This window comes from Protopterus annectens, chromosome 2.part0 (genome assembly GCF_019279795.1).
Source record: "Protopterus annectens isolate FY-2018-M chromosome 2.part0, PAN1.0, whole genome shotgun sequence".
Lineage (NCBI taxonomy): Eukaryota > Metazoa > Chordata > Ceratodontiformes > Protopteridae > Protopterus > Protopterus annectens.
This window is the reverse complement of record NC_056728.1, coordinates 897,352,999-897,380,525: the sequence shown is the minus strand read 5'-3', so window position 1 is coordinate 897,380,525 and position 27,527 is coordinate 897,352,999. Positions and strand designations below refer to the sequence as shown.

Sequence of the window (27,527 nt, the reverse complement as noted above, 5' to 3'; positions counted from 1 at the left end):
TATAACCACATTTTGAACACTTCTTAAAGCCTGAGGGCTTGTGCTCTTTCGCATCCTTAGACATGAAAGAAAAAAGAAAAAACAACTGTTAACAGTAAACCGCTGATATATATATAAAGCATGGGAACCAAGTAAAAAAACCTCTCCAGACCTCTAACTTAATCGGTCTCAACAGAAAAACACAAGGAAAGACTAGGTCCTCTAATTTAAATGGTCCTAGCACAAAGGATAGGTAGCTACTAACTAACAAGAAACACTGAAGGGGTGGACTAGCTCCTCTAACTGAAATGGGCCTAGCCCGTAGGGGAAACAGTTAGCTGGACACCACAAAAGACAATAATGCCAGAAACAATTTTTTTTAACAATTACACACACACAACACACAGCTATGAAAATAGCTATTTGTTTGAAGCAAAAACTGTCAATAAAGACCAAAAAAGGTACTTAGCCACAGCCAAGAGCAAGACCTTGTCCGAGCTACACGAGCGGCAAACGAGATCTGGGGAAAGGGAGCAGTACAGCATGGGATACCTTCTTATCCCAGCCAACTGAAAGACTTCGAGCTACAGTATGGCAGAGTCGGAGCCTAGGTTCGGCTCCGAACCCACGGGTAAGAATGTAGGCGAGATTGGACTACATAACATTGTATAGTTATCCCCTTTGGAAAAAACCTGTACCCATGAATTACCACATAGGTGGCAGGACACTAAACATCGAAAGTGTGATGAGAGTCTTAGGGACACAGGTGGACAGTGGTCTCACTTTCGATAACCACATCACCACAACAGTCAGGAAATCCTTCTATGTGGCACACCTCATCACTAAGGGATTTTCATCCAAAAAAATGGAGGTCATTGCCCCACTGTACTCATCCCTCATTAGACCCATTATACAGTATACTGCCCCGTTTGGTATGTACCTCACAAGACATCTGCAACAGCTGGAAAGGCCACAGAAATACCTCACTAAAAGAATCACAGGCCTAAAGCAGATGCCATATGCTGACCATTTAAAAAAACTCCAGCTATACTCTGTGGCATATCGTCTACTCAGAGGCGATCTCTGCTTAACATACAAGGCCATGTCAAACCCTGAGCTGTTGGACATGCTCCACTTAAAGAAATCCCAATCCTTCAGAGCCACACACTCCAGGGATCTAAACCTTGTCATCACAAAGAACAAAAAATGCTTTAGGGATAGGTTCCTGACCCAGAGACTCCCCATGGACTGCCCATACATGTCAAGCAGAGCGTCTCATTGGCCCGCTTCAAAAGGAATCTTGATGACTGGATGGGAGATAGGAAATTCACCCCAGGGATCATGTCAGTCACCCTGCTAGACAGGGGTCCAGAGAAGTAAATATTGTGGGAAGAAATATCCAGGGAATTGTTATGGCTAGGCTTGCATAGGCCCTAGGGTTGATAGCCTAGTACCAACCTATGAATGCAAGATCCTTTCTACTGAGTTTTCAAGCTTAGGAAAAGTATTGGGAGCAGGATGCTCTGGTTTAAGATCACTTCAGTAACCACTCTAAATATAAAGAAAGAAATAGCTGATAATGCCACTCTGTCTTAATGGTACACCAGAGAGGGCTCTTTGCACATTAAAGCTTGAAATTACTGCCACCAAAATCATTCTCGTCCAAGAGAACAACTGAAAATGGCAAGAACATGCTACTTCAAATGGGGGGGAATGCAAAGTTAATTTATCTAGCATATAGCTGAGGTCCCATGTGGAACCCATTTGTCTCCTGGGTAGGCCAAAATGGTTTACTCCACTTAGAAGTTGTTTAACTGAGGGCCTGAAATATTAAGACTTTTCCAAAGGTAGACGGGCTGAAACAGCAGAAGCATGTACTTTGGACAGATATGTAAGCCAAATCCAGCATTTAGAGATCTAAGAGGTATTCCAGGATCAATGCCACTTATGTCCTTCTAGGGTGAAGGCCCCAGAACTGGCAACCAGAAGGAGAAACTTTTCCATTTTGCTAGATATGATTTTCTTATACTGGTGTTCCTAGCCTCCTTCATAACATTTAGCACATCCTGTGAGAATGTGTACCGTTCTGCGAGAACTATAAAATCATCCAGACTGTTAGCCTCAGTATGAGCTGAATGAAGTGTAGCAGAGACCCTCTGTTCTTTGCTAGAAGGTCCACTCACTGAAGCAGCACCACATGTTCAGCCAGGCTGAGTCATGGCTGATCTCTTGAGGTGCATGGGTTTCAGCCCCAGGGCTTTACTTTATGGTTTGCTTGCCATTCCTTTTTGCACTTAGGTTTATATGTATATATCAGGCTAATGACCACCAGGATCTTCATAAGCCTAGCCATGCAACCCAACACAGTTGTGTCTCCATGTACCCTGGGCATGAATATGGAGGAACATGTTAGTTAGGAGGTTACTAGAGGTTTTGTAAGGGGCAGGGTACGTTAATTACCATTTACTGTTGGTCCTTCAGAATCATGGGGGCCACACCAGGGATCAATTTATGATTTCCCAATCCAATGGTCAATGTTACATTTGAATAAGGTCAGGGATGAACTCTGCTTCACATGTACAGGAAGACAATTCCATAGCAAGGTGGTCCTTTGAGACGCACATTGGTCTAGCCAACATGTTCTATTTATGTTGTAAACAAAGTTTAGGACCTTGGATCTAGCGTTTCTTATGCAGTTGATGTGCAAGAGATCCATCAGGGATGACTCAGAGGATGCCTTGCATACCAGGCATAGATCACCTCTCAGAAAGCTGTTGCAGACCGAGTATAGAGACAGGGCTTTAAGGCATTCTGAGTAAGACATTGTATTAATGCCCTGGATTCACTTGGTGAGGAAGCTTTGTGGCCTTTCCAACTGTTGTATATGCCGATTCAGGTATGTTCCGATAGGGGTATTGTACTCAATGATGGGTCTGATAAGATCCAAGTACAGTGGTACTACAATCTGTATAAGGCACTATAACTTTCTTGGACCTAGACACATATCCTTGCTTATAAGCTGGATGACAAAGAATGATTTTTTTTTTGCAATTCTGACTAGGTGTTTGTCAAAGGCCAGATTACTACCTACATGTGTCCCCAGATCCCCCAACTACCAAGTCAACTCTTACGGGTGTTTTATCAATGGAATAATTAACCCGGGTGGACATTTTCCCAAAAGGCACTATAATGCACTTCTTGATACTGAGTTTTAAGCCATGGGTTTGGAACCAGTCATTTGTCTGTGTCCGGCCCTCTTGCAGGATACAAGTGTCATGGGGAGGGGGGAGAATGTATGATGGCTCTCAATTTACAATCTGTGTACTTGGTGAGCCAGCGGCCCTTGACATTGGCCTTGACCTCCAAGACGTAAATGCTGAATAGGAGCATGGAGCTCTGAGGTACCCCACTGGTGACTGATCGCTTCTTTGAGGTGGTTTCAGCAGTCTTGTCTTCTGGGGCCCCTCCTGTTTAGCATATACTTCTCAGAAGTACAGGCAAGCACGGAAGGGCTGTGGCTGACAGTTTGTGGACAACTGCAAACTGGGTGCTATAATAGAGTCTCCGGTCGACATGGAGATCCTCCAGAAGGGCCTAAATGAGACTGATGCATGGTGTCAAAGCCATGGTCTCAAGCTAAATGCAAAAAAATGCATAGTAATCCCCTTTGGAAAAAACAGAGTACCCACAAACTACAACATAGGAGGTAATCCCCTGAAATCTGAAGAAATAAGGGATCTAGGGTCCCAAGTAGATAGTCAGCTTTCCTTTGATAACTATGTTGCCAAAGTGGTTAGAAAATCCTTCTATGTGACCCATCTGATCATGAAAGGGTTCGCATCAAGATCAAAGGATGTAATGGTGCCCCTCTACTCTTCCCTCATCAGACCCATTATTGAGTACAATGCACCAATTGGAATGTACTTGACGAGACATCTCCAGCAGCTGGAGAGACCACAGAGGTACCTAACCAAGAGGATTACTGGCCTCAAACAGCTGCCCTATGCAGCACGATTGAAAAAGCTAAGACTGTTCTCTGTTGCATACCGCTTTCTCAGAGGCGATCTCTGTCTAACGTACAGAGCCATGCCCAACACAGAATTGTTGAGCATGCTCCATCTTAGCAAAACCAAATCTACTCGAGCTACATGCTCTAGGGATATAAACCTCAACACAACAATGAATAGAACATGCTGGAGGGATAGACTCCCTTTGCAGAGACTTCCCTTACTATGGAACATGGTCCCGATCTACATAAGACAGAGCCCCTCACTATCACTCTTCAAGAGGAACCTTGATGAGTGGATGGGTAACAGAAAGTTCACACCGGGGGTCACACCAACAGCACTACTAGATAGGGGCCAAGTGTACTAGCTGCTAGTACAAGGGTCTAGAAAACTACTAATGGGGCGGTGAATACCGCAGAACGTGGCTGGGCTAATATATGCCTTCGGGCAGATAGCTCAGTACCAACCTATGAACCTATGCAATCAACATCCAAGTGGCGTACATATCAAATGCCTTTGTTAGGTCAAGATAGGTGGTATGAACCATATTTCTCCTCATCTACTGCCTTGGTGACCAGCTCAAAGAAGTCTGCCAGATTACATAGGCAAGACCTTACCCCCTAACAAACCCAAACCGGGACTGTTTCAGTGCCTGTATCATCATCAATCCTCTTTCCCCACTTTCTACATGAGGTTAGGGGGTGTCATGTCCACTGTCACCATGTCACTCTCCTACCTTTTTCCACCGTCATGGCTGACCATCACAGGTCTTCTCTCACACAGTCCATCCATCTCATTGCTGGATGCCCTGGTTTCCTTTGCTTTCTTCCTGCTTGCCCCAATCATCTTCACATGCTTTTCTGCAAATTTGCACACACCACTGTAATCGGTTCTCTTTGACCTTGCCTGCAATTGCAGCCATTCTGGCTTCTGCTCTTATGTCTTCATCTGTCCCACAGTGTGTATCCTGCCACCAGTCTCCGTCCCACAGTGTGTATCCTGCCACCAGTCTCAGGCACTTTATCTCCATCACTTCTAGTGCACTCAACTGCTCTGCCTTTACTGCCCAGGTTTCTGTACCACATAGTGGTACTGGTTGCACAATTGTTTTGCACATCTTACTTTTCAGCTTCACTGGCATTCTGTCATACACTACCCCTTCTACTCTGTGCCACAGGTAGTGCATGACAGTAGAATGCACTACCTCTGCCACACCTGCCATTCTATGCTAGGTGTCTGTAGCCCCACTGATTCTAGCTTTAACCTCCTCATTCAGATTTCTCCTCTCCTTAACCAACCCTCTCATATACTTCAGGCCATTAACCCGTTCACTATTTTCCCTTCTATCAAAATTTTCAGCTTCTTCTGATTTCCCCCATTTGCTGCCATTACAAGTGTCTTATCTGTACTCAGATTCATCCCATGTGCCTTCAGTTTTACATTCCATTCCCATATCTCTTACTGAAGTTCTTGCTCAGAGTCAGCCTGTAATTCCACATCTGCACACAGCAACCGTTTGCTGATGTAGTCCATCATCAGTATGATCAATGGGCTCAGAGCTGAAACCTGATGCGCACCAGCTCCTACAGGGAACCCCTCTGTGAGGACAAACACTGTTTGTACTTGAGTCAATGGGCCCTTGTACACAGCTTGGACTATTTCTACCAATGTTTCATGGGACTTCAAACCACCTCAGGACTGCCAAAATCAGATTTCTTGAAACCTTGTCACATGTTTTCTCCATGTCTAGGAATGGACATTTGGTCTCTTTCCTCATCTCTACCTTCTTCTCAACTACCTGTCTCACTACCAACATCAGTTGTGCTGCATCCTGATCTGAATCAGAACTGCTCATCTCCAATCTTACTTTCAACTACTCTGCATATTCATTTATCAGTCACCCTCTCCAGAATGTTCATGCAGTGTGACAGGAGTTTAATATCAATTCAACGAAGTAGTAGTTTAAGGGAGTGCACACTTATGCAACCAGCTTATTGTACGTTTTTTATTTTTTCCCCTAACAGATGTTCGTTTTTCAATTGAATTGTACAAGTTATAGGTCACATTAAAGGTGGGAAAAGTTTTGAAATGATTTATTGTGGTCTCATTTTTTTATATCACAAGAACCTGGCATTTTAAAAGGAGTGTGAAAACTTTTTATATCCACTGTATGTATGGCTTACACATATACAACAAAGTCTAGAAGACGTAGGATTTTTGCTTGGAAGTATTTGCATAGGTATTTTTATAGACCAAGCAGACTCCAAAGAATTTTTCTTCATGTGGAATGCAAATGTTGGAGGTGTGATGGGGAAGAAAGAGTAACTGGGAACATATTTTTGGGAGTATAATGAGCTGGAAGACTTCAAAAATTCCCTGCAGACTACTCCGTAGTCCTATTAACCTGGTGAACTTGGGCATCCTGAGGCAATGTATCAACTGCCTCATGTACACCGACAACCCTCTCTCCTCTTACCTCCCAACACTCAGACTTGTGAGAGATGAACTTGTATATCCAAATTGAAAGCCACGCACTCTCCAGCCAAGACTGGAATAGCTAGTCAAGAGGAGAAGGTCAATACTTGCACCACACCACATGGAACAGGTAGCCCTCCAGAACGCACACCAGCACTGCCTTCACATAAAAACACAAACCACACACCCACCTTCATGGAGGCTCTCAATAAAAATCTACACAAACAGCAGAGAACTCCAAGGCAGAAACACACCCGACCACCACAACACAACACTAATGATGAGACACAACTCTCCTAAACAGTGTACCATTCAACCAAAGCCCCTAAGGCAAAACAGCATGTCCAACACAATAGTCATAGGTGACTCGATAGTGAGGCACACTGACGTTCTACTCACTAGGTTGACTAAGGAGAGAGTAACAATCAGCTGCCTGTCAGGTGCCAAGATCAGCTACATAACGCACGCACTCAGGTCCCTCAACAACAGGTACAAATATGACTCTGTCATTGTACGTGTGGGTCTGAATGACCTGAGACGTACCTCCCTGGACTACATGAAGAGAGACATGGAGGATTATGTAGCCCAGGGGGGTATGACTCTAGCCCTGAGAAGCATCCTACCATCACCCAGAATGATACCACAGTACAAGCAGAAAATGATTGATTTCAACATCTGGCTAAGTTTCTGGTGTCATTCTAAGGGGATACAGTACCTGTATGCCTGGCATGACATGACTGATAGACCTCGATGCTTTGCCAGAGATGGCCTCCATCTGTCACCCCTGTGCTTCCGGATACTGGCCAAGGCTCTTGCCACCCCTATAGTGCCTTGGGCAGTGCTCTAAAGACCAAATTACCACCGTAACAGCTACGAACAAATGCAATCTGAGAGTCATACTGCTCAAAGCTACAAGTCTAAATCTGAAAAAGCACTCACTCGAAGCACTCCTTAAAATGTAGATCATTGACATTTGTGCTATAACAGTGACCTGGTTCAAGGCAGCAGAAAGCACCCCTGCACTACCAGGCTATAACTCATTCCACACCTTTCGGTCCCAGAACTTGGACCAAAGCTCCAAAGGCAGTGGTGTTTCCATATTCATAAAGGATGCACACACCTCCAGACTGGTAGCCCAACATAACGCATCTGAGATACTTCAGGTGCAGCTAACACTGGGCAAGACAGCAACTCAGGTCGTAGCCTGCTATAGGTCCCCAACCATGTCCCAAGACTCGCACTTCACATTCCTAAGCACCCTGGAGAATATTAGGGTCCAACCTAACACTCTCACACTAGGCAACTTCAACTACCCCTCCATTAACTGGGAAAACTACTCATGTACCCATACACTTGCCCAGTGCTTTCTGGGATTCATTAATTCCAATGCTCGGGACCAGCTTGTTCTTATCCCCATTAGAGGTAGCAACATCCATGACCTGATCATTACTAACATGGGCAACTATTGCTCTACACCAATAGTCAACTCCTCCCTGGTTAGATCAGACCACAAACTAATCACCATGGAAATCCGCCCCCACCCCCCCCCCACAAAGGTAACCACCATGAAAAACTTCTTAACACCTAACTATGGACTCCTAAAGACAGAGGTGGCTAACTTCACGGCACCCATGCAAATGGAGAATAGTTGCATGAGCGCTGAATCATACACAAATGCACTGTACGAACACGTACACAAATGCATGGATCTTGCCATACCCAACAGAACTAAGATGCTCTCCTCAAAATAAAGGAAGTCAATCTGGTGGTCACCTACCATAAACAAACTCTACAACAGGAGGAGGAAACTGATGTGGAATAAGGCGAAGTCCCCAAGACTGAAAAAACTCCCTTATCAGCCTCAACAATAGGTTGAGATCCCTCATCAAATCCTCTAAAGCTACCTATGAAAACAGAATTGCAGCAGATAGTAAAGACAACCACAAGGCCTTCTATAGTTATGTAAAGAATCTTCATGGCAATACCCAGATTTTCTCTAAGCTACTGCACAATGGTATTTCCTATACCGAGCCAAAAGATATTGCCAATATACTGGCTGACAGATTCAGTGCTAACTTTACCCCGCCAAAGGACCAATCACAATACCAGTAGATTGCCAGGCACCCGGTATTACTGCTGCACAGGTTAAAACAGCACTGTCCAAGGCCAAGAATACAGCTTCTATGGGACCTGACGATATCCCTGGCTGTGTTCTACATGAACTACAGAGTGAACTGGCACCTCACCTGTGTGCCCTGTTCAATCACAGCCTCACCTCAGGCTTTGTCCCTACCAAATAGTGCACTGCTACAGTCATCTCTCTCTACAAAGGAGGAGCAACTATAGGCTCTGGGAATTATCAGTCAATTAGCCTGATGAGTCTGATATGCAAAGCTATGTAATGCATCATCATGGACCTAATAAACAAGGATATAGGGAATCTCCAAACTCTGGATCCTACAAAGTTTGGTTTTGTGCAGGGTAGATCATGCCTGCTCAATTTGGTCGACTTCTCTGAGTCAGTCAACAGAGCTGTGGATAAAGGCAAGGTAGTTTCATACAGTTTACCTTGATCTGGCCAAGGCCTTTGATACTATTCCCCACTCAGGAATCATAGAAAAACTCACTAAGCTAGGCATCAACCCCTATATCACTAGGTGGGTTGCAAACTGGCTCACAGACAGAACCCACAATATGAAAGTAGCTGACTCCAAGTCAGACTGCAGACCAGTCACAAGTGGAGTCCCACAGGGTTCGGTCCTGGGTCCTCTCCTGTTTGGTATCTACTTCTCTGAAGTCCAGGACAACACGAAGGGACTCTGTCTGACAAAGTTCGCAGATGATTGCAAGTTGGGAGCTATTAACTCCCCAAGTGATGTTGACATCCTACAGAAAGGCCTCAATGACACCAACAACTGGTGACAGACCCATGGTCTTAAGCTCAATGCCAAAAAAAGATGTTGTCATTCCCCCTTGGGAAAAACCCAGCTCCCTTGCATTACCACATTGATGGTAGTCCTCTGAACACAGGTTGACAGCAACCTCTCATTTGACCATCATGTTGTCACTGTGGTCAGAAAGTCCTTCTATGTGGCACATCACATTACTAAGGGTTTTGCATCCAAGAAGAAAGAGGTCATGGTCTCCCTCTATCCTTCCCTCATTAGGCCAATCATCGAGTACAATACTCCATTTGACATGTACCTCACTAGACACCTGCAACAACTGGAGAGGCTGCAAAAGTACCCCACAAAGAGGATCCTAGGCCTTAAACACTTGTCTTATATGGACAGACTCAAAAAACTCCAACTATTCTCTGTCTCGTATCACCTACTTAGAGGTGATCTCTGCTTGACTTACAAAGCAATGTCTGACCCAGCTCTGTTAGAAATGCTACATCTAAATAAATCCCAATCCCTCCACACCACATGCTCAGGAGACCTCAACCTCATTACCATAATCAACAGAACATGCTGGAGGGACAGGTTCATAACCCAGAGACTGCCAATGCTATGGAACAGACCTCCCATACATGTCAAGCAGAGCACCTCACTGGCCCTCCAAGTTAAATCTTCATGAGTGGATGGGAAATAGAAAATTCACCCTGGGGATCACTCCAGTGGCTCTACTTGACAGAGGAACTAAGAACTAAGGTCGGGTGGCACGATGTCAGGATAATCCTATGGGCTATGCTTGTAAAGGCTCCAGGGCCATTAGCCTGGTACACACCTACGAACCTATTAAACTATGAAAAAAAAATCTTAAGCTACCTAATCGCATTACTAAGTACCTCTAATTTGGTACTTCAGTTAAGGTACACTGTAAAAACGGCACTTGGTGTTGGTCTGCCTTTTCCAGTGCTGCAGGTTTGAATGAAACAAGGCAGGGATTCCTATCAGCATTTCTAATGCTGAAAACGCCGAATTTAATTTAATCGAACTGAAATGTTCGAAATCTCAGAAGGGCGAACTGACGGAACATCGATTTCTTTCCCATTACATTTGGGTTACCTGCCTGCAGGTAGCCCTCAGCCGGCCTGAATACCAGTGTTTTGGATTACTGCATCGGATGCTGTCTCTTCTTCCATGACGTCAGGTCATCATGGGTATAAAACACGCAGCCGACACCATTACATCAGTTTTTCTTGCCCCAGATGTCAGGTGCCCCCACAATGGGAAGCAATTATATGTTATGGTACACCCTCCATCAAAAAGCAAATACACCAGAAAGCTTAAAAACAAGAAGGAAAGGTAGAACCAAGAAGTCAGGGGTCTGGAGGGAGGGTAACCAGGACTGCAACAGTGAATACACTCAAACATCTACATTTATGTTAAGTGTACACAACTGTACTATGTTCATGTTTCAGCTTTGCAGTCATTACATTTGGGTTGATTCCCAAAGCTAAGGAAGGGAGGAGGAAGTTAGAGAGCATTAGGGCCAGCTATTAAGCCCTGCAAGACTGCAGTGGCAAAACCAGCTCTGGATTTAGAAAAAAATATACATGTGGTAATGCTTGGTGAAGGTATGTATGGAGCGCCAGGTAGCAGCTTCTAGGATGTCCCTGGTAGGGACTCCTCTGAGAAAGGCTGTAGAGGTAGATGCAGCCCTGGTGGAATGTGATCTTATCCCCTGTGGGGTAGGGTTTTCCATGGTGCTTATAGCAGAAATGAATGCAATGGGCTACCATTTAGAAATTATTTGCTTTGAAATGGTCTTCCCCTCTGCCCCTGCAGCAAAGCCAACTAGCAGCTGTTCAGATTTTCTGAGAGGCTTAGTCCTGTCCAAATAAAATCAAAGTTGCCTGTGCATGTCCAAAGAGTGCAGTATTCGTTCTCCTTTGTTTTGTGGATTCGGAAAAAAGGTAGGCAAATGAATGGACTGATTTAGGGTCACACTAGACACCACCTTGGGCATAAAGGTAGGATTGGTCCAGGGGGAACCCCTGTCTGAATGGAAGATAATGAAGGGCTCCACTGCCATGAGGGCCTGTAATTCAGACACTCTTCTTGCCGAAGTGATGGCTAGAAGGAAGGCTGTTTTCCAAGAAAGAAATTTCAACTCTGCAGTTGCAGCTGGTTCAAATGGAGGGAGATTGAGCTTTTCCAATACAAAGTTAAGGTCCTAGGCCGGAGTAGGGGCTCACCTGGGGGGGTGGTCTTAAATTTTTAGCCCCTCTGAGGAATTGCTTTAGCAGGGGGTGAGAGAAGAGGGGTGGGTTCAGTATTATAATGTGCTGAAATGGCAGAGGCATGTATTTTAATTGACAAGAAGGATAGGCCCTTGTGGAGTATTTCTGTTAAGTAGTGAATAATATGAGGTAAGCTGGGCACCGTTGTGCCCATCCAGAGTCTGGCTCCAGGAACAATATCTTTTCCACTTTTCAGCATAGGATTTTCTAGTACTAGGCCTCCTTGCTTCCAGAATGACATCTACCACCTGCTTACTGAGTGATGCTATTGGAGAACTCAAGGAATTAGCCAGGCTGCAAGGTTAAGGGTTTGAAGCTGAGGGTGCAGAATCTGGCCTGCCTGCTGGGACAGCAGGCAAGGTGTCTGAGGTAGGTGCCATGGTTCCAGCAGTATCATACTGCGCAAGAGGGGGCACCTGTGCTGGCGAGGCCAGTCTGGTGCAATCAGTATTGCCCTTGGCTTGTCCTGTTTGTTCTTTAGCAGAACCTTCGAGAGGAGAGGCGGGGGGGGGAGGCATAAACTAAGGGGCTTTCCCAAAATGTAATGACTGTAACAGTGAAACACAAAGAACATAGTACAGTTATGTACACTTACCATAAATGTAGATGTTCGAGTGTATTCACTGTTGCAGTCCTGGTTAAGGGCAAGAAAAAGGATCCTCAACAGGGTACTTCGCTTTTTTGAAGACTTTGGTTCTGAAACTCGAAAATGAAAATTTCAGAAGTCGGCCGACCGGCACTTGTGAGCTGCTTCTGCTTCGGGCACCAAGCAGCAAGAAAGACTGATGTAATGGCATCGGCTGCATGTTGTATACCCCTGACGTCATGGAAGAAGAGACGGCATCCAATGCAGGAATCCAAGATTCTGGTAATTCAGGCCGGCTGAGGGCTACCTGCAGGCAGATAACCCAAATGTAATGACTGCAACTGTGAAACACGAAGAACATCTGCATTCACTGAAAGCAGTCCTCACCTTGGAAGACACAGATATTTGTGAAGTCATGGAGACCTGTTTCAAGGCTGTGGAGAGCACCACAGCCATAATTGGGCTACACCTCCTTCCACATGTTCAGACCACAAACTGAAGGTGTGAAAACTACAGGAGGTGGTATATAAATATTCATTAAAGGCAAATACACCTCCAGACTGGTTAGACAGCATGATTCCATGAAGATACTTCAGGTGCAACTAACTGCTGTTAGGTCACCTATTCATGTAACTGACAAGACCCCCCTCCATGAATAAGGACACCAACTCTGCCTATTTGTATCGACTTGAGTCGATCAAGATATATCTGAACACAGTGGTTTTGGGCAACTAACTATCCATCCATTCATTGACTGGAGAAATTACTCTTATGGAAACCCACTTGCCCAAAGGTTCCTTGACTTCATTAACTCCAATGCCCTGGACCAGCTAGTTGACACCCCGACAAGGGGTGCAACATCCTGGATCTGGTGCTTACCAATATGGGGGACCATTGTAGCACCCCCATTGTAAGGTCTTCCTTGGTGAGATCTGACCATAAATCAGTCTCATTCAAAGTTACTATCACACCTGACCCCCCCCCCGTAGCACAAACTAAACTAAAAAACTTCTTCAGTTCAGATTACAACCTCTTATGGGATGGTATAAATAGCTTCACTGCACATCCTCCCTCAGATGGAACTGGCAACTATGCAGAGTTCTACACAAATGCTTTATGCAATCACTTGAACAACTGCATTGACGTGGCAGTACCCGACAGGACCAAAGCAAGCTCCTCAAGTAAGAGCAAACCTGTCTGGTGGGCAACTGCCATTATTAACAGGCTTTACAATAAGAGGAAGAAATTGCTGTCAACTGGAAACACTGTCTCCTCAGCATAAACAAGCAAATAATACTCCTTGTGAAGTCCTCCAAAGCTAACTAAGAAATCAAGTTAGCATCCTCAACTAAGGACAACCATAAGGGATTTTTTGTTTACATCCATAACCTAAAAGGAAAGGCTCAGATTTGTGCCAAACTGGTAGTTAATGATACAACATATACACACAGCCTCTGACCACTTATAACCAGTTAGCCAACAGGTTCTGTGAAAACTTCACTCCCCCTTCCCTGCCACACTTACCCCAAGACATCTTTACCACCTGTATCTCTAAAAAGCAGGTCATGAATGTCCTCTCTAAGGTCAAAAACACAGCATCCATGGGCCCTGATAACATCCCAGGCTACTTCCCACATGGGCTCAAACATTAATTAGTAACGCCACTGTGTACTCTTTTCAATCAGTCTAAGCACTGGCTTCATCCCAGCTGAATGGAAAAAGGCCACGGTTATCTCCTTGCACAAAGGTGGTGCTTCCACTGACCCCAGGACCTATAGATCTATTAGCCTGACTAGCAATATCTGAAAGGCCACTGTCTGTCTGGAATCTATTTCTCCAAAGTGCAAGCTAAAACTAAAGGTCTGTGGCTAACAAAGTTTGCTGATGAGTGCAAACTGGGAGTGGTCACCGAATCTCCAAAACATGTCAACATCCTACAAGAGGGTCTTAAACAAATGACTGGTGCCAAAGTCATGGCCTTAAACCCAATGCAAAAAAATGCATTATCATCCCTTTCGGTAAGAGTGATGCTCTTGCTAACTACCACAAGAGTAACACCACCTTAAGTACTCACTCAGTGGTGAGAGACCTGGCTACACAGGTTGACAACAACCTTACCTTAGATCACCATGTCTCTATGGGTCTATTTTACGTTATCGAATCCCGGTAATATTGAACACCAGAAGGCAGACATGCAAAGCGCGAAGTACGGTAACGGCAAACATACAAAACCGTGAAGTGTGATGGTTGGCCAGTCTGCGGTATAGCTCCGTAAGGTAAGTGTGCAATAGTTACGGACCTTAGGGTTAGGGTGCGGGTTAAGGTAAGTGCATAGATAGTAATGTATGTAAGGTTTAGTGTAGTGTTAGAAGGGTTTGGTTTGTGTATGTATGTGACTTATTTATTATCTTTGGGTGTGTATTGCAGGGTGGTGTTGGACGATTATGACGGTTTGAGATTTGAAAATTCACAGTTTTGGAGGGGTTCAACGTATTAGCAGTTCAGGCTTTGTGTGTCGGTGTTGTGGTGTTCGATGTTATCTGTATTCGATAATGTAATATAGACCTGTCTCTACAGTGGTAAGAAATAAGGGCATTCCATTTTGCTCATGTCATAAGAAAGGGAATTGCCTCCAGAAAAAAGTTATAACCTCCCTGTACTCTTCCCTCATCAGGCCAATAATTGAGTACAATGTCCCACCTTTCCAAGCACCTGCAACAATTGGAAAGACCACAAAGGTTCCTCACAAGGAAAATTCAAGGTCTTCAGCATCTGTCCTATGAGGACAGTCTGAAATCACTGTCATTTTATTCTGTTATATACAGACTGCTCAGAGGCAATCTCTGCCTTCCATATAAGGCAATATTTGACCATGCTTTATTGAAAATGCTGCATATCCATAAATCAAATGGTACAAGGGTTATTCACCCTAATGGCCTTAACCTGGTATGTGACATTAATAGAACCTGCTGGAGGGACAGATTTGTCTCCCAAAGATTGCATCTTTGGAACAGACTCCCAACTTCATGTAAAGCAAAGCACCTCACTGACCTTCTTTAAACGTAATCTGGATAACCTCATGGGTAAACATAAGTTCACCCCAGGGGTTCCACCTGGACAGGGGTGATAGGTGCTGACTGTGGAAACAATGGTAAAACTTGGCTAGACTTGTAAGGGCCCTAGGGTCATTAGCCTAGTAACCTCCTATGATCCTACATAAGCTCCAGTTTAGAGATGAGATTGGATTGCAGGTTAGTGAGAATAGGGGCAGCATAGAAAAGAGTGGGCAGTAGGAAAGGTTGTGCAAGGGCGGGTTTGAACTTGTCTGACAGGAACTTTTTGTGTCTGTTTTAATGTTTTGTTGAATATGGAGGTCAAATTTGAGTTGATTATCTACTGTCACACCAAGGACTTCAGTGTGAATTTAAAATGTGATTGATGTGTTGTTTAGGGCTGTGACAGTTAAATTAAATTTTTGTAGTTCAAGTGTTTTTGGCAGAAAGAGGAGTTTGGTTTTCTTAGGGTTTATCACTAGTTGGTTTGATGTTAGCCATTTTTGACAGAGTGTAGAGATTGTTGAGTGATGCTGTGTAGTTTGTGTAAGTTATCGGAGCAGGAGATGACAGTAGAGTCAGCATATAGTATTACTGTAGAGAGGGGACATGAGGTGTAAAGGTAGTTACTAAAGATGTTGAAGAGAACAGGACCAAGAATGGAGCCTTGGGGAACCCCAGTTTTAACAGTTAGGAAGGGAGAAAAGGATGATGGCATCTGTTTGACAGTTATGTACTGAACCCATTTATAGTAGAGTTAGAGATTGAAGTTACTGAGTTTGGACAGCAGTAGAGGATGGAAGACTGTATCGAACGCCTTCAAGAGGTCGTGGAAAAGACAGGAAATTCATTTATTATCATCCCAAGCATTAGCAATACTATGTGTGAAGGACATAAGTGCAGTAGATATGCTGTGTTGTGGATGAAATCCGTGATGGGTAGGGGTTAAAAGATTTTCATGTAACAGATAACTGAGGAGCTGTTTGTGAATACAGTTTTAGATACAAGAGACAGGATGGCTACAGGTCTGAAGTTAGAGGTATCAGTGAAGTTACCACCTTTATGAAGGAGTGAAACATAGGGAAAAGAAAAAGAAAATACCTCTACAGTTTGCTTCAAACACTTAAAGTTATCAGAAAATCACAAAAACACTTGCTGAAAATTTGCTACTAAAAATAAAATATGCCCTTTTCTGTGCAAGTCGTTACACACATTTTCATGCACAATTAATATTTCTCTGATCTTTGGATGTGAATATTACCTGTACAATGTGCCAGTGCTTGTGTCCTAATAAAGTGCTTAAACCCTGAGAATCTAAAGTGCTGTTGGACAACAAGCTCCCTTCCCTTACTGACTTGTGGCCTGAGTTGGTTGCAGCACTGCTGGAGCTGGTGGCTGTCTGCAAAGTATCTCCACAATTCAAATACAAGCGATCCTCACCTTGTAGCAATACTTGTTCTTGATTGCTCTGTAGAAAAACAGAAAATTCCCATTTCAGAATCTTGGATGAAAAAAATACACCTTCTCCCCATACACCAAATGAAATACTCAGGAAGTACAGTTGTGTGAGATACTTACTATAACAGTACATGTCTGAGCATGGTCAATGTAGAATGAATTACAGATGGACATTCACCCGACCAGTTGGACATTCATAACTCGGAATTTCTAGCATTGGCCAACTCCTTCCTCGTATGAGGGCTCAACCTAGCATTCTAGATGAAAAAGGGCAGCCAAGCCTGCACCATCGTCATCTCTTTTTCTAGCAGTGAAAGAGAAGGCCATGATTTGTAGGAAGAACAGCCATCATCCATGAGAAATTAATTAGGTCAGTATCAACTGCAGTACCATGCCCTTAAGTGTTAAGGATGAAAAAGGTCCAAGTAAGAAAGAAAAGTCTGTGCAACTGGTTCCTCCCATCTTTCTGAGGTACAGGAGGAATAAGCCTGTTAATGGCAGAAAGTGGGAGGAAGCAAGTACTGCAACATTACTCCTACTCAAGCATCTACTGTTACAATGAGCTTCTCATTTCACTGTTGCAGCTTAACTCCTGACCTATGGGAAAACTAATCTACTATATCGGGGGGGGGGGGTAGGAAAGAGCAGAGGTTTGCTCCATCAGAGCCATCTAGAGGAGTCCTTGCAAGATATCCCAAATCCCGGTCCTCTTATGGACCACAGATCCAGCTTCTACTGTTTTGAAAATATGTGCAACAAGGCTGCCTTGCAAAGCTTTCAACAGAGACTTACAGAAGTATATGTCCCAGGATGGCCGTTCCATACTTTTCAAATCAAAATTAAATATAGTTCACTGGCATTTGGATGGAGTTTACTTTGAAATTCATCTGCCCTTTATGACAAAGAGAAAGCCACAAACAAATGTCAGTCTGAAGCACTTGGTTCCCTTTGGGTAGTATCTAAGCTGCTTAAGAAAGTACAGTTGTGTAAGCAAACTTACCATAACAGCAGATGTTCAAACAATCACTGCTACAGTACCCTTAACTTTATGGGTTATATCTTGAATAGAATATAAAAGCCAACCAGCTTCAAAGTTTTGGGGCATCCTATCTGTCACTCAGCTTAAGCTGAGCTAACTAAAAAAAGATAGGTTTGGGTGCCAAGCCCTTCAGCGCTTTCATGCCAACAGAGGGAGGGATGCTGACCCTTGAAAGGACAATGGTAGGAACAACAAAATGTAAATATACACACCAGAAAAACAAAACAAAGGGGAAAAGAAGGAAGGAGGGAGGGAGCAGCTACTGCAGCAGTGATCATTCGAACATCTACTGCTATGTGCAAGTTTACTTACGCAACTGTACTACGCTCACCCTGTTGCAGTAACCTCAGCTGTATGGGTAGATAGCGTATTGCAAATGGGAGGTAGAAAGAGAAGAGAGTGCAGAAGCCCTTTCAGAAGGGTCTCATCAAAGCCTGGTCTAGACCTAGAGAAGGAATCAGGTTTATAGTGCTTTGTAAAAGTGGACCAAGTCACTGCTTCTAGAAATACTTCTCGAATCTAACCCTTTCCAAAAAGCCAAAGACAAAGCCAAGTCCCTGGTAGATTTGGCTTTGACCCTGCCTGGAGTAGTTTTGTTGTGTTAAGTATTAGAAAAAGGTAATAGCCTTAGCCATTTGGAAATGGTCTCTTTTTGACACAGGTTGTCCCTTCTTAACATCACAAGAAATGAAAAAGAAGTTATGTACTCACCATAACATTCCATGTTTGTTGTCCTTGATCTCACCTTCCTTCTTGCTGTTTGGGTTTGGAGCCAATCCTCAGCTCCGACTTGGCTGTACACTATAGCTCGAGAGCTTTTACTGGCTCGAGGCTAGCCCCTATCCCAGCATGCCTAGCAGTAGTTACCCAGATCTCAAAACAACAATGGTCCCAAACCAGGGCACAAATACAGAAAATAGAAACAACGAAAACTGCTCCAAGGACCAGGCAACACAACCAGATGTAACCGAAGTAATTTATTCACAGTCACTGACTAAGCGCTTTCACCAACAATTGGCTTCTTCAGAGTCAGTGTTTAAAATCCATTACAATCTTTTATACTCACACATTGATACAATAATGAGTTAATTGATACATTTCCCTCCAAAAACTTAAACATTACAACATAAAAAACACAAAAACACCAATCCAAACAATGAAGTTTTACCCTAATGACTATAAAAGAATATAAAAATATGAATAGATAAATATCTAATGTTCAATAAATTATAAATAAATTGTATGTACATAAACTAATATCTATTAATATATTAATGTATTGATATATTAATAATAATAAAGCACTAAATTATGAATTGATAACCTAATTTCAATTCTACATTATGCAATGTGAATTGTAAAGTGTAAAATTGTGCATATTGTTTATATTGAACTAGCCTTGTGTTTTAAAATTGGTTTGATAGAAATGTAATCGTTAATCCCGGGTTGCCTCATGGCATTTAATCTTAATTGCCATAGGACCTCCAGTAGTGCCACCCTGTTGGTTATGTCACCACCCTGCTCACTATACACTTTATCAATGATGAAAAATAAAAACTTATTGAAACCTTTACACCTACTGCTATGAAGATATAGGGCACTATGTTGGTCTTTGTTTCTAATCGATCTAATGTGTTCAGAGATCCTATCACGTAGCCTGCGCGTGGTCATTCCCACATAAAACGCTTTGCAGGTCATACAAGAGGCGAGATAAACAAGATTCTTTGTATTACAATTACATTTACCCGGACATGATAAAGTTTGATGGTAACCTTTCACTGCTGCATATGCGCCCTCAGCTATAAACCTACAGCTCCTGCAACATCCACATTTAGACATCCTAGAGGCTCTGTTCTTAACATCCCTTTCCAGTATGTTCTTCAAATTCTCACCCCTACTAAATGTTATCCTGGGGTGAGATCCCAGAATCTCCTTTGTGCCAACACAAACAATAATCCCAAGCATTTCGTAATACTAAGGCAATCTCAGTTGCTTTTTCATTAAACTTCAACACAAAACATGGTCCAACAGGCTCCTTTTGCTTGGACACCACTTGATCACTTTTACCCAATTCTTGCCTAACCAAAAGAATAGGTGAATAAATTGTATTTCTTTTCTTAAAAACCTCTTTCTTTAAACTTAATAGCAATTGAAGCGGGTGCCCCTATCAATAATCATACTTAATTAACTCATCAATTAACTCATTATTGTATCAATGTGTGAGTATAAAAGATTGTAATGGATTTTAAACACCGACTCTGAAGAAGCCAATTGTTGGTGAAAGCGCTTAGTCAGTGACTGTGAATAAATTACTTCGGTTACATCTGGTTGTGTTGCCTGGTCCTTGGAGCAGTTTTCGTAGTTACCCAGATCTCGTTTGTGATAACCCAACATTAGACCATATAAATAGACAAGAGATATGCTCTACTTTACATATCCAATGACACCTACATATAAAGGTGTAACCCCTCCACAATAGTAACAGTAGTAGACTGAGACGAACTATAAGGTAGGGTATAAAGGAAACCCAGTCAGTATAACCAATAAAAAAAGAAGTTATGTACTCACCATAATGTTCCATCTGAGTAGGTAAACTTCATTTGTCAGCAACCTGTGGGTTATGGATCCGAGCCGGCAGCATACCAAGCAAAAAGATCCGAGCTCCAAGCTCCCCCCCCTTACCCACAATACACTGCAACCTCCTTCCAATCCTCAGATCGTGTTTGCCACCTGCACATAACAACAAAACAAACTAACAACCTGAGACACCTGACTCAAGGACAGAGTAAAGCTCATAATTCCGAACCTCGAGCTCAGCTAAATAACCATGAAGGTCAGGGGGAAGGAGGGAAGGACGGTTGCTGACAAATGAAGTTTACCTACTCAGATGGAACATTATGGTGAGTACACAACTTCTTTATCTGAAGTAGTTAACCATTTGATCAGCAACCTGTGGGACAGTGTCCCCAGCTACCTGAATCTTGGGAGGCCCTTAAGGAAGGATATTCCAGAGCACTGCAGAGCCAAAGGCAGCCCTTCCTCTAGACACCAAATCCAGTTTATAATGAGAGATAAAGGTGTGAGAGGACGCCCAGGTAGCCGCTGAATAAATGCCATCCAGGGAAACTCTAGACCAGAATGCCACAGACGTTGCCATAGAACACGTAGAATGAGCATGAACTCCCCATTGGTTCTGGTAAGCTAGACTCTCTGTATGCTTGTAAGATACAACTCGAAATCCACCTGGTGAGAGTCACCTTTGAAACTGGTTTCCCTAGAAAAGGCTTAGCAAAGGAGACAAAAAGTTGATCAGATTTACGAAAGACAGCCGTCCTGTGCAAATGAAAACATAACGGTCTGTGAACATCCAGCAAATTAAGTTTATATTCTCCTTTGTTCTGGAAATTAGGGGAAAAGACAGGCAAATTAATGGACTGATTAATGTTCATCTTGGAAGCAACTTTAGGGAGAAAGGAGGGATTAGTCCTGAGAGATACCCTATCCTTATGAAACACAAGGTATGGAGGTTTGATACAGACAGCCTGAAGCTCCGACACTCTCCTGGCTGAAGTAATTGCTACAAAAAAAGCAGTTTTCCATGACAAGAATTTCAGATAAATGGAAGCTGCGGGTGCAAAAGGAGGTGCAACTAACGCCTGAAGAACTAAGATCAGATCCCACGGCGGGGATGAATTTCTAACAGGGGGTCTTAAAAGAAAAGTGCCTTTCAGAAAGGTTTTACAAATTCTGGCAGCAGCGAGGGAACCAAAGTTGTCCCCAATATGAAAATGGCAGCCAGCTGGACCTTCACAGTAGATGAGCTGGCCCTTTGCTGAAAAATATGAGACAAGAATTCCAGTACCATTGAAATAGGAGTGGTGAAAGGATCCAAGTTCTTTTGTGAAGCCCAAATTGAAAAACGTTTCCATTTGTTACTGTAAATCTTCCTGGTAGAGGGTTTATGTGCCGCCACCAGGATAGACTTGACTCGGGAAGAGATACCGGGAGTCCTGGCAACTAGGGGAACTGGATCAGCCAAGCTAAGAGCTTGAGACCATCCAGGTTCAAAGGAGCCATTCCCGAGGGATGAGAAGCCAGATCCGGAATGGGATCCAAGGTCTAGAGTGGAGCTATGAGATGAGACCACAGGTAGGGGAACCAGACTTGACAAGGCCAGAATGGGGCTATGAGGATAATCTTGCTCCCCAACCACCGAGCTTTCTGCAGAAATTGTCATAAGCGGAAATGCAGGATATTCATAAAGAAGACCGGGTGGCCAAGCATGGACTAGAGCACCTCTGGGGGCTTCTCCCAAAGGAGGGATTAGAGCGAAAAACTCACTGCACTTCGCATTGGAAGGCGATGCAAAGAGATCGCAGCAAGGCTGACCCCACTTGAGGAAGATCTGTTCCGCTACACAAGGGTTCAGAGACCACTTCTAAGGAGAGAGGATAGTTCTGCTCAATTTGTCCGCCAGTATGTTGGACCGACCCAGAATGTGCATTGCTAATAGGAAGTGGTTGGTGGAGATCGCCCATTCTCAAACTCTCATGGCCTCTCGGCAATGGGGGTAGGACCTGGTTCCCCCCTGTTTGTTGATATACCAGACCACTGATATATTGTCCGACTGGATAGCAATAGTCCCCGGAGGAAGAGAGTCATGAAGGGCCTGCAACGCCAAAAGGACCACCCTCATCTCCAGGACATTTATATGCAGTATGGTCTTGGTCTGGGTCCACGTGCCTTGGACAGCTCTGCCCGCACAATGCCCCCCCCCCACCCTAGGCGGGAGGCGTCCATGGTCACTGTGGCCTGGGGTGGTGACATAACAAAAGGTTGTCCTTCCCGAAGGGCTCGGGATTGAAGCCACCACAAGGGAGTTCCTGCAAACCCTACTGAGGGGAAATGGGAAGTCTAGAGGGTGATGTAGAATAGACCACTGGACTTGCAACGTCCACTGTAGAACCCTCATGTGCAGACAAGCATAAGGAATCAGACTGATCGCTGCTGCCATGGACCCAAAGCTCTCAGGACTAATTCTGCTGGTGGAGCAGGGGACTGAAAGAGGGCTAGCACATGCAGAGTCATGCTGTGAAGTCTGTCTGATGTTAGGAAGGCCCTGGCCTGGAGGGTATCTATCCTGGCCCCTATGAAGTCTAACACTTGAACAGGCTGGAGGAAAGACTTCTTGACATTTATGGTTATCCCCAACCAGGGTAACATCCGGAGGAAGAAATCCCTGGGTAGAGAAAGTAGATGCCTGGTGAGGGTGGTGAGGAGCCAGTCATCTAGGTACAGAAAGACCTGTATGCACTGGAGTCTCAGGTGGGCTGCTACAACTGCTATGACCTTGGTGAACACCCTGGGGGCTGTGGTGAGACCGAAGGGTAGGACCCTGAACTGGTAATGACTGGCGCCTAGCCGAAAGCAAAGAAAACTCCTGGACAGTCTGTCCATGAGAATATGGTAGTACGCATCCTAGAGGTCTATGGAGCACATCCAGTCCTCCTCCTGCAAGAGGGGCAGGATGGATTGTATCGTGACAATCCGGAATTTCTCCTTGGCAATGAAAAGGTTCATTGTTGACAGGTCAAGAATCGGCCTTAAGTCCCCCGTCTTTTTTGGCACCAGAAAGAAAGTACAGTTTTGTACCTACCATAAATGTAGATGTCCGATAGGCATGCATCTGCAGTCCTTACAAATGGGTTGTCCTGTCATCAGGCAGCCCTTCGGTCAGCCGGATTCCAAAGTCTGGGTCTGGCCTCAGCTGGTGTCGCACTTCACCCGACATCATAGCTGCAGTTATTCGGGTATAAAGGCATCAGCCGACGCCATTTTCCTCAGTGTTTCTTGCCCCAGATGCCAGGTGCCCTCTAGGAAGGCTAAATTTGGATAAATGGTTCCAAATAGTAGAGAGCAAACAAAAAATAAGCATGTATGTACATATATACAAACAAATACACCATAATAGATTCCCCCAGCCAGCTACAAGATGGGCAAATACCCTAGGAGTACCACAGAGGGGAAGGTGGGTGGGTAATCCTGACTGCAGATGCATGCCTATCGGACATCTACATTTATGGTAGGTACAAAACTGTACTATGTCCTTCAAGGATGCATCTGCAGTCCTTACAAATGGGTAGAATACCATAGCCAAACTGGGGGAGGAGGAGAAAAAAGATTATGGTGTAGTTAAGATCCCTTGCAAAACAGCAGTGGCAAAACCTGCTCGCGATCTGGAGTATAAACGTAAATTATAATGCTTGGCAAATGTATGCACGGAGCTCCAAGTAGCAGCTTCTAAAATGTCTTTGGTAGCCACTCCTCGTAGAAAAGCTGTGGTAGTGGCTGTAGCCCTTGTAGAGTGAGGCCTGATGTTTTCTGGAGTTTTCTTCCCATGGTAGGAGTAACAAAATCTAATGCAATTTCCTATCCACTTAGAGATTGTCTGTTTTGAAATTGCTTTTCCTTCCATTCCTGTTGCATATGCTACCAGTAGCTGGTCAGTTTTTCTATTGCCCTTGGTCCTGTCCAGGTAGTAGCGTAATTGTCTATGTACATCCAAGGTATGTAAAAGTCTTTCTCCCCTGTTCTGTGGGTTGGGGTAGAATGTAGGTAGGTGGATAGCTTGATTTAAAGATACCCTGGATACCACCTTTGGCATAAAAGTAGGGTTTGTTCTCATGGACACTCTGTCTTGATGGAAGATCAGGAAGGGCTGTACTGCCATTAATGCCTGTAGCTCAGATACCCTTCTTGCTGAAGTGATGGAAAGCAGTTTTCCATGATAAGTATTGTAATTCTGCTGTTGCTGCTGGTTCGAAAGGAGGGAGTGTCAACTTTTCTAGCACAAAGTTCAAGTCCCATGCTGGCAATGGTGGCTTCCTAGGTGGTTTTACATTTTTAATTCCTCTCAGAAACTGCCTGAGCAGAGGATGTGAGAAGACTGGAGGATCCAAGTTGTATTCTGCTGAAATAGCTGATGCATGAATCTTAATGGAAGAATAGGACAGGCCGTTGTGGAAGAGCTCTGCCAAGTATTCCAGGATGTTGGCTATGTTTACCAGTGACACATTTTCCCCTTTTGTAGTACTCCAAATATGATATCTTTTCCATTTTGCTGAATAATTTTTTCTTGTTGAGGGTCTGCGAGCCTCCAAGATAATGTCTTTAACCCTCTGGGATAAAATTGGGTTATTAGGTGTTATGCAATGTTCCAGGCAGTCAGCTGCAGTGTTTTCAGGTTTGGATGCATGGTGTTGTAGTTGTTCTGTGTTAACAGTAAGGGAACTAGGGGCAGAGGCCATATTTGTTCCCGAGACATTTTCCTCAGTAATGGGTACCAATGTTGCCTTGGCCAGTCTGGAGCTATCAGGATGATCCTTGGACGGTCCTCTTTGATCTTCAATAGCACCTTGTGCATCAAAGGAAGTGGTGGGAATGCATATGCTGTCAGGTTTTTCCAACTGAAAGATAGGGAGTCCACTTTCCAAGCAAGTGGGTGGTACGTCCTTGTGCAGAATTTCTTCAGTTGGTGATTGTGTGGGGATGCAAATAGGTCTATTTCTGGTAGTCCCCATTTTCTTGTAATGGTTTTGAAGATGTCCGGATGCAGCATCCATTCGTGGGTATCCGTGGTAGTTCTGCTTAGTATGTCTGCTAGAATGTTTTCTTTTCCTGGCACAAAAATTGCTTGTAACTGAATGTTGAAGCTCAGGGCCACATTCCAGAGGTCCATTGCCATCCGGCATAGAGGGTACGAATGTGTGCCTCCCTGTTTGTTGATGTACCACATAACTGTGGTGTTGTCTGTCCTTATCAACAGTGGACCTTGTCGAAGAAATGGTCTGAAGGTCTGAATTGCCAGTTTTACTGCCAGCATTTCCTTTTGATTTATGTGTAGGTGCAGCTGGTCTTGAGTCCATAAGCCTTGTATGCACTTGTCCAGCATGTGTGCCCCCCAACCGAGGTCTGAGGCGTCCGTTGTGATGGCCTGGCTTGGTTGAGTGTTGTGGAAGGGTAGTCCTTTGTTTGATTGACAGGCCTGAGCCCACCATTGGAATTCTTGCTTCAGGCATGGGATTATTGGAATTTGGGTTTCTAGGCTGTGCTTGTGCGGAGACCATAAATTCCTTAGGTACCACTGTAACTTTCTCATATGCAGCCTGGCATGTGGAACCAATATTATGCAGGATGCCATGAAACCCAAGGCTTGCAGGACTTTTCTTGCTGTTAGCTGGTTCTGTTTTGTTAATGCCAAGAAGTAGAGAGGTAGTTGCTCCTGTTTTTCTACTGTTAGGAATGCCATTTGTTTTGATGTGTCCAGCTCTGCACCCAAAAAGGTTATCCTTTGGGATGGTATCAGTCTTGACTTTTTTATATTGACTGTGTATCCCAGGGCTTGCAGTAGATGAATGACCCTTTTTAGGTCTTCTGCTAGCTTGTTTTTGTTGTCCGCTTGCAACAGGCAGTCGTCCAGGTAAGGGTAGATTTGGATTCCCTGAAGCCTGCAATGAGCAATTACTGATGCCAGGCATTTCGTGAACACTCTGGGCGCAGTAGATAAGCCAAAGGGCAATGCTGAGAATTGATAATGCTCTGATCCTGCAAGAAATCTGAGGTATCTTCTGCAATTTGGTCGTATGGGGACGTGCAGGTATGCCTCCTTGAGATCTAGAGTCACCAGCCAAGACTCCTTGCCCAACATGGGAAGAAGTTGGTGTAGGGTCAGCATTTTGAATTTTGGGACAATGAGGTATGTGTTTAAAGCGGACAGGTCGAGAACTGGTCTCCATTGGTTTTCTTTTCTTGGTACCAGGAAGAGCCTGGAGTAAAATCCTTGTCCTTGCTCCGTAGATGGTACCTTTTCTACAGCTCTCATCCTTAGTAAGTGAGTTATTTGTTTTAGAGCTTCTGTCTTTTGATTTGGAGGTAGGTTTGGCATTCCTCTTTTCCTTGGTAGAGTATGGAAGTGAAACCTGTAACCTTGGTCTATTGTCTGCAAAATCCACTTGTCTCTTGTGATGTAATGCCAGTTCACTGTAAATAAGGCTAGTTTCCCGCCTATGGGTGCTTCTAGTTGTTCCCTGGTAGGCGGTGCCAGAGCCAAGTCACTGTGATTGTCCTGTAGCAGTGGTGGTGGCTGTATCTGTGGCTGTACCTCGCTGGTTGTTAGCCTGCCACTGACGACCCCTGTAGGCACCTCTGGATTGACCTCTGCCTCTTGAGCGCCTATTCCTGCCTCTCTGAGCTCTGGAGGTGTCTGGAAAGGACCAATTCTTGGAGGGCCAATTCCTGCTAAACCTTGGAGGTTGGACCTGTAAGAAATCTTTGACTGTCTGGACAGATTTTGCTTTCTCTTCCATCTTCTTCAGCACCTGTTGTGCAGGAGAGCCAAACAAATTGATCTTGTCCATGGGAGCATCGAGTAGCTTTGATTTGACATGGTCTGGTAAGGCCTGTTCTTTTAACCATGCATGTCTTCTGATCACTGTGCCAGTCATGGCTGATCTAAAGGAAGCCTCCAGTGCATCACAGCCGCATTTTAAGGAATGATTACTGACCTGCTGAATGTTATGTACCATATCCTGAACAGATTTTTTGTCTAATGGTTCATCTGAGGACAGCTGTTTAGTTAACTGGTCTAACATAAATTCTTGATACTGGATCATGTGGAATTGACAGTTCAAGGCCCTAGCTGAAAGAGTAGCAGAAGTGTAAACTTTTTTACCCCATCTCTCTA

General features: G+C 44.2%; 1 protein-coding gene across 1 annotated transcript in view; it reads right to left on the bottom strand.

Moving 5' to 3' along the window:
- RIC1 (RIC1 homolog, RAB6A GEF complex partner 1) overlaps positions 1-27,527 on the bottom strand; it is a 2,584,659-nt gene that overhangs the window by 1,815,233 nt on the left and 741,899 nt on the right. Inside the window, exon 12 of the mRNA XM_044061149.1 lies at positions 16,550-16,756. Within this exon, the coding sequence (XP_043917084.1) occupies positions 16,550-16,756 (207 nt within the window). The remainder of the gene's footprint in view (positions 1-16,549; positions 16,757-27,527) is intronic.